Source organism: Vollenhovia emeryi, unplaced genomic scaffold, assembly GCF_000949405.1.
Source record: "Vollenhovia emeryi isolate VEMERY1.0 unplaced genomic scaffold, V.emery_V1.0 DF939360.1, whole genome shotgun sequence".
Taxonomy (NCBI): domain Eukaryota; kingdom Metazoa; phylum Arthropoda; class Insecta; order Hymenoptera; family Formicidae; genus Vollenhovia; species Vollenhovia emeryi.
This window is the reverse complement of record NW_011967006.1, coordinates 28,516-37,243: the sequence shown is the minus strand read 5'-3', so window position 1 is coordinate 37,243 and position 8,728 is coordinate 28,516. Positions and strand designations below refer to the sequence as shown.

The window sequence follows — 8,728 nt, the reverse complement described above, 5'->3', positions numbered from 1 at the left end:
GGTGTATTCATATCGAACATACTGGGATATGATGGGAAGAAGGCTGCGTGACTTGTAGGACCACACGATGTGCAAAATCCGAACGGCAACCTCCACGTGCACATTGGGTTACGCTGATGTCGACGGTAATGAACGAAAATACAAGGGTTACTTCAAAAAGCTGTAACTTGGCGAAAAAAAATCGCAGTAACTTCTTCTTTTTTTAAATTGAAGGTAAAAGTACACACTTTTTGATACTTCGAGCAGAATTAGCGAGGAAAAATTTCCTACGCCCGGGCACCTGGCCAAAGTTGGTTAGTTTTTAGGTAAAAACATGTCCTTACATTTTAAAAGCTACAGCAGCGCAGATGCATTCGAGGAAAAATCTGGTGACTAGTTTTGAAGCTGAGAGTGCAAGCTTTTATTTAAAAAAAAACGATCTTACTACGATGATTTTTAACGGAGATATCGTCGGTAATGTCGAAAACACAAGAGTTATTTCAATGAGCTGTGATTTGGCGAACAAAAATCGTAGGAACTTCTTTTTTTTTAAATTGAAGAGAAAAGTATACACTTTTTGATACCGTAAGCAGAACTGGCGAAGAAAAATTACTACACTCCGCACAGTGCGTCAAAGTGTGCAATTTTTTAGAGAAAAAACATGGTCATGATTTTGAGAAAGTTCCGGGAAATGAGAAGAGTGAATGCAAATTCCAATAAGAGCTTCTTAAAGCAGAGACTTTGCCCTATAAAATGAAAAAAAAACTTTTCAATTCGACCAGTTTTCGCGAAGTTACGCTTATTTGAAATTCGCCAAATTTTGATGTAAATTTCTTGTTGCGTTAATTTTTTTGACCAGTGTATTTTATATAATTTATAATTAGAAAAGATGCACTGAGAAAAATTTCCATCGGATAAACCAATTAAATAGTATGTCCGATGGTTAATTTTTCCGATTACGTTTTCCGATTAAATTATGGATATATCCGATGAAATTTATTCGATGAAATGCAATTACCGGTGAAATTTGATTGAAAAACCGATCAAATTTTTCATCGGATATACAATTTAATCGGATATATCCGTTTGTTATCATGTAATTGGATTATCCGATTATATTTCATCGGACATTTTTCTCAGTGTGGCCTTTTCTAATTTAATTGTTGGATACATATCAGTCCTGATTCACGACATTATTGTTTAATAAAAAAATTGCTGATGTATTGTAAATCGCACTCAAGTTATCGATTGAGCCTACTTATAGAAATCGATCGGATCAGCCGTTATTGAGATCCGATAATCTGAGCACTGAGAAAAATTTTCATCGGATAAACCAATTAAATAGTATGTCCGATGGTTAATTTTTCCGATTACGTTTTCCGATTAAATTATGGATATATCCGATGAAATTTATCCGATGAAATGCAATTACCGATGAAATTTGATTGAAAAACCGATCAAATTTTTCATCGGATATACAATTTAATCGGATATATCCGTTTGTTATCATGTAATTGGATTATCCGATTATATTTAATCGGACATTTTTCTCAGTGAGGGTTTCTCGACTCGCGTACTCGCGTGAAGATACACGGTCGGTCTTGCGCGCGTGGTATTCGCTACGCTTATATTATACTTGGCGCGAGACACTACCGTGTCTCTTGATCTACCGTTAATCCAAACGTTAATGCGGCTCAATGCACGGGCAAGTTTCGCGTTAGAGATGCAAATGAGAGCCGCATCGCGGGAAATTTTTTCCTGCTGACAAGCCGAGCGCTTCTTTCTCGCGGCGTATTTCCCGCGTGAGTCGTGCGACGTCGAATCACAGACGACGCGTTAATTAATTAGCGCGTTCGTCTTCGCGAGGTAGGGAATGAATAGAAAAGTGCACGGGCACAAAAACGCATTATATGACTCGGTTCGCTTAACGAGCAGAAATCGACCAAAACAATGCAATGTTTAATGCATGAGCTTTCCAAGAGTACGCTATGGAGATACTTATATGTATTTTAATTTACAGAAATAGAATGTATGTATATGTATAGGATAAAGGCACCTAATATCGCCTACCAAAATTTAAATTGTTCTCATTTAAATAGTAATTGACATTTTTGTCTGTATTTAGTTTCAAATAACAGAGGAAACGTTTGTGTTTTATGTACAATAAGTTAGAATGGTTAAAATAAAAAAGATTTTAATCCACATTAAAAAGAAACAAAAACGGCAAAATCGGGGGTTCCCATACAGCACAGATGGTTGCAGTTACATTGCAGAAACGTTGCAATCTTGCACATTGCAGTGCAATCTTGCAAAGACATTGCAGGGATACAAAATTGCAAACTTTTAATAGCAATATTGCAGCAATGTTTCAAAAATAATGAAAATACTATATTTTCTATTTAAAAAATTTTTCTAATTACGAGAATTTTATAATGTTATTTTTGTTGATACCAATAATGCGCGAATTATTAAGTACTTGATCAGTGCGGTGTTGCTCGCAATCTCCATCTATTGCGAAGCGACATAACCTCCTTAGGTTGCCTCGCAATAGCTTGCTATGCATTGAAAAAGGCCCGGATGTATATGTAATTAGTAAATTCTCTGCTTATGTACAACAACAACAAATTATTCCAAAAATATTGCGCTGCAACATTGCTATAATGTTGCACTGCAAATCTCTCTGAGGGCGGACATTTCAACGCTGCTGCAATCCTCCAGAAACGTTGCAGCAATGTTGCGCAACGTTCCTGCAATATTGCAATCTTGCAATGTAACATTTCTGCAATCTTCCTGCAATCTTTCTGTGCTATGTGGGTTTGAAAAAATGGCACCTAATACCGCCTACCTTATAAATTGTTATAAAATCATTGTTTATCAATACCCAGTGAGAAATGATTCGTCGATCGACGTCGAAACGACGTCGAATCGACATCGACACCGTCGAATTGACGTCGATTCGACATCATTTCGACGTCGATCGACGAATCATTTCTCGCTGGGTATGTATGAGTTTGTGAAGCTGTAGATATTTATTACTTTACATTACATAAACGTTTGTAAGTGTCAAAAACATTTTTAATTTGTGATTATGTTAAAAAATATTGTTATTATATAACACACTGTTATTGTATAACACACTACTTCGAACTAGTTATACATCGAGTCAATTTGTACTCTTTTTTGCTCTTTTTTATTCTTAAAAATGCATGAATATAATGTTGCCTAGGCGCATATTTATTACGGATATCTCCGCAATGTTATAATATGATGGGTGGCACTGATATGAGTGCATCCTAGTCTAGACACTAAAAATTTCGTAACGAAAAGATACATATTGGAATCAGTTAAAAAAAGTATATCACTAATTATATATTCCTAGTAAATATTTATACATTAAAAGAATGTTAAACTTACATTCTCACTATGGGATGTCGACCTTGTACTGTCTGCTAAATTTTTCTGTCTTCAAAATTTGCTTTAACACGTCTCCTGAATCAGACATTATTTCTATAACGTTGTAACCGAGGGGGAAACCGCTGAGGGCATTACTAGGCATTTTTGGCATATTAGTTTGGGCATTAGGCCTTGCTGGGGCATTATAAAGATAAAATAAGATAATAAGATTAAGTAATGCCCATTGGACATGGTGTACAAGATTTTGGTGAGCAGTTTTCCCCTCAGTTGTAACTACAGTATGTCTTCTTACACATGTTTAGCCACTAATTCTATGTATTCCTGATTGATATCAGCACTTTGTTCACGAGATATCACGAGTGACGATATTAGGTGCCTTTACCCTATCATATAATCGTATACAAGTGATAAAAAATGAGTTAATTAGCGATAACGCATGCACACAATTGTAACATCAGTGTAAGTAATTATTGAATAAATATTAAAATGTAAAATTTACATTATTAAATATGTATCGACATATTGTTATAATAAATTATAAATGTCAATGTATTATTATGATTTAAATTAATTATTGCTGCTTGAATAATAAAAATAAATGATTATCATTTATTTGTAATGTTGCAATTATTAAAATTCTGGAAAAACTGTAGCATTGAAGAAAAAACTGATTTTGACGGTTTATTTTGAAAGAATGATGAATAATACCAGTTATAGATAAACAATAAATATTAATATTATGTTCTTCACAAATACTTGATATTATTATATTTTTTAACATATTATTTGGCGGCTGAACAAATCGTACATGCATGTGATTCCGATAAGCCGTTTCTTTATTCCAACAAATTGTTTATTTGTTCTAAGATTTGTGTAAAATTTCATAATTCTGTTGCCACATTTATTGGATCACTATACACATCGTTCGTTTTGCCTATTAATTCTTTATTATGCTTTTGTGCTATACGTCAATTGATACACAAATTGTAATGTAAACTTCTTAAAGATGTGCGTATTATTTTTGCATTTACGTTAATCCATTTTCTACAAAACTATGAATTAGCGGTAACCGTTGCAGGCAAAACCAGAAGATTATGTCCAACTTCCAATACGTTAAAACGCAGCCAAGCTAATCAACTGCTCGAATTTAATTCCATACAAATGCACGATCTCTTTCGGATTTGCAGAGCAAAACTGACTATTAACGATGGAAGAAACAGCAGCAAGCAACGAGAGCGCTTTGTACCTCGTGAAGTTTCGTCGCAGTTGTCGCAACCGCGAGTCTTACGACGCGATCACGGAATTAGTGGCTGAATTACGACGTGCTTACATGGTGAAAGGGCTGGAGGCTCAGCTTGATGAGAAACAGGCTCACAGATACGCCGAGCTCGTGCGAAAACGCGAGATCGCCGACTTGATCCGCCAGGAACAACAGGAAGTGTTGGAGGAGGATCTGCGGTGCCGGTCGGAGATCTTACGGAAGTCGGAGGAGTACAGGCGGCAGCTGGACGAACAGTTGACACGGAAGGTGGAAGAGAAAAGAGTCGTTGTGGAGGAGGCTCGTGAGTACAGGAAGTTCTTGGAAGAAGTGGACCGAGCGCAGGAGGAAGAGGAACGCTCGAAGGTGCTGGAGAAAAAATGCGCGCTTGTAGAGAAGACGAGGCAAGAGAGACTGATCCTCGAAGAAATGAGGGAGATTCATCGGCAGGAGGAGCGTAGAGCGGAAGAGAAGAAGCGGCTACAAGATCTAGAGTACTTGAAGGAGATAGAGGAGAGATCGAAGGAGGTGAGCAAACTCCGGCAGGAGCAGATAGAGAGGCGCGAGCGTGTCCTGCTGGAAACAACGAGGATTATTCTGGATGCTCAGGCTCGAAAACGCGAGAGAGAAGAGCGACTGATCGATCTCGTAGCTGAGGAAATCAGGTGTGAGCTTGTAATCAAGGAGATGGAGGAGTCGATGCGTAGAAAAAAAATGCAGCAGGAGCTGGCAGCTACTTTACGGGAACAGATAGTCTTTACGGAACAGTGCAGGCTGCATTTCGTGGAGGAGGATAGAGCATGGGCCGAGGAAGTCATGAGGAAGATTATGGAAGATGAGAAGATGGCAAGGTGCACGGCGGAGGCGAAAAGGAGGATGAAAGTACAGTACCGGAAGGACCTGGAGAGTTTGATTGAGCACCGCCGCAGGATTCGCGAGAAGGAGATTGCTAGGATTGAGGAAATTGCTAAAGAGCAACAGAGATTGGAACTGCTTGAGGTGGAACGCGCGAGGGAAGAGAGGAGGCGCTTATTGACGATACACGCGGCTAACATCGCGAATTTTGTGAATAGAGCGACTCTCACGGCCGAGGAGCGGGAAATTCTTGACGAATTAACGAAGAAAAATCGGGACCCTGAAAATATCGACGATGGAAACGCGAAAGATTGAACAGGATGGCAAAGCCGCTAATAATAAGTAAAAATTTCATCTCTAGTACTGCCGAGAAAATCCGTTAGGAAGGTAGAGAAGATATAACGAAGAAATATTGTACTTATCCGCGAAGATGGTCGATCTGAACTCATTGCAGTATTCGTAAGTAACTAGAATTTGTAGAGCGGTTAATAAAGAGAAAGAAGCTAAGAGAGAGAGAGAGAAAGACATTAAAGATAGAAAGGAAGTGCATGTTACATGTAGGTAGAAAAAGAATTATTCGAAAAGAGGCCAAGAGAAAGATCGAAGAAGTAAAGGCCAGAGGAAATGCTGTGATCGACGCGGAAAAAAGTGAGATTGACGACGACAGTAATGTTAAAGTTGAAGAACTACGTTTTTCCATCAACTTTGTGCGTCTATTAATAAAAAAAGGAAAGATTTGTAAAAGACTGAAATTTAGCTTATTATTTGTTTTGGAAAAATTTCATCGACTATTTTGTTAATAATTGTTGTAGGAAACGAATATCCGAAAGAATTCGCAGAGATTGGCGATCAATTATACATGTATGTAATATTTACGTTCAATAAAAAAGTTAATTATTAGGATGGAATCCTGGCTTTATTTACGTACCGTTAGAACATGCGATGGTCAAGAACCGTTAAAGTAGTCGATCTCGCGAGACACGAATGAGGCTTACAGAGACAGTTCTATATCTTGGAAGAAATAAAACCAGAGGGAAATGAGAGACGAACGTTGGAGGAAAGCCAATTGGAAAAAAATAATAATCATCTTCAAGAGCGATCATCTTCAACTCAAAAATAGTACGCAGCGGAGAAATTAAAGATCGTTTAAAGTAGAGACACGAAGAGAACTTCTCAAAGATAATATTTACAAAAAATTCAATTATAGAAAATAGATTTGCATAGCATAAAGATAATGATTTTTTAGTTTTATGGCAGTAGATTAGTTATACTTAAAAATAAATATTGAGATATTATAAATAATAATAAACGTAATAAACTGAATTTGATTGTTTTATGTACTATAATACAACGCTTTATATACGATCGGATTGGACCTTAGTGCATAATAATATTTTTGCATATGTATCTTTTTTCAGCACAGCAAACTGCGCGCTGGTAACTTTCTTGAAATACGTACAGTTTTGAGCTAAAGTCGAAAGAGTATATCTAATTAAATTGATAAGCTAATCAATTGATATTCCTAATAATATTCTTAATTAAACATCCTTTAAACAAACTGTAAACAATTTATTGCGAAAAATATTTTCTCAGCCAGGATTCGAAATCTCCCTTGAAATAATATAGTATATATATACGCGGAGAGAATTTTCTTTTGAAATTTACCCTGAAAATCATGTAATCATGGGGCAAGATGGGACAACATTCTGAAGAAGTTTATGAGAGTTTTTTGAAATTTTACCATACATTTCACTAGAAAAATGTATACTAAATATAATTATTAGTAAGTATATAAGGTAAAGTTTCAAAAACCTCTCACAAAATTCTTCGAAAGGCCATATTGTTCCACGATTACATGACATTTCCAGGATAAATTTTAAGAGAAATTTCTCTCCGTGTACTTAATTATAATACACAAATATGAAGGTAGATGAAAGATTGTTATTAAACCAACACTTTTAAGTTTTAAGTTTAATAAATTTCGTAACGCAAAAGGCTAAGCATAGAAAAAAGAAATTATCATAAAAAACGACAGAAAGTTTGCATTTTTTACACATGATTAACCTTTTAGATAAATAATAATTTTTGTACGGAAACTATATGTAAAAATCGTATTTCGGCAGGAATAAACAAATAACAATAGTCGAAAGAAGCGGAAACTACTTTGTTGGACAGAATGAAATGCCTCGTAAGAAAGTCACGAAGGAAACCGCGAAAGATGGGAGAAAAAACCGGAAATTGTGGCAAAAGTTAAAAAATCAATGGACATTCAATGCCGTAGGCTTCAAGCATACATGCGAGTTAACTTTACTACAAGATCCGCCAAGTCCAGTTTGTTCGAATGAAATTGGTGAAATAAGTACAAAAAAGGGGGTGGAAAGATGAAGCACACGGTAATAGAATAATCAATATACACAAATATTATTTATGAAAGAAAAATGAACTGATCTAAAAATGAGTATTTTCCTATGAAAGAGGAAATTAACTAAATATTATGCACGTGGCTTTGCTAGATGTAATACGATGCAAATCGGTATCGCGCATGTCTTTTAATTAAATCGCAAATTATCGTTCCGGTACTACTTTTAAATCACATTTAGCCCTTTTGCTCTCACGAACGTGAGCTATCTCGTGCGCCGATACGGCATGGAATTGCGTCGTGAGATAATCTACGAATGTAGAAAGATTAAGCAAACTTGACACGCTGGCGGTAATATATTCAAATTTATTAAAATTATAGTGACTATCTCGATCGATACGTGATTTTTCCTGTTATCGAAACCTTAAATTACTGTTAGCGCATAGTACGCGGTGCTGCAAGGCGACGCGGTTTGCGCTTGTGTGGTAACATGACTGACATATAAATTGCGTATAATATCCTCTTAATATCCGTTATCTCGCTGGATATTAATCAAGGCGTCAAGATAAGGATATAATGGCCACTAAGAATTACGCATTCTGGCAATCTATAAAAGTTAAGTATCAGGGCAACATTGTAGTAATTATTATACCTGAAAAAGACTGGATATTCATAATTACAATGTTCAGAGATGAATTTCCTACCCCCACTGTCATCGTTCTACCAATTTATTCGATAATCCACGCATATTTTAGCACGGGTTAACTGATGACGCAATAAATTTTTTAAATTGATATATATATGCTTTGATCAAAGAAATTACTATCACATTTATAGGTATTATGTTTTATCTACATTTTGGT

At 36.1% G+C, this 8,728-nt stretch overlaps 1 protein-coding gene across 1 annotated transcript in view; it reads left to right on the top strand.

Annotated features, from left to right (window-relative positions):
* Positions 1 to 6,446, top strand: part of LOC105558271 (meiosis-specific nuclear structural protein 1-like) — a 14,048-nt gene extending 7,602 nt beyond the window's left edge. The window contains exon 2 of the mRNA XM_012005859.1: positions 4,581 to 6,446. Coding sequence (XP_011861249.1) covers positions 4,601 to 5,821 — 1,221 coding nt within the window. The 5' untranslated portion in view covers positions 4,581 to 4,600 and the 3' untranslated portion in view covers positions 5,822 to 6,446. The remainder of the gene's footprint in view (positions 1 to 4,580) is intronic.
* The last annotated feature ends 2,282 nt before the right edge of the window (positions 6,447 to 8,728 follow it).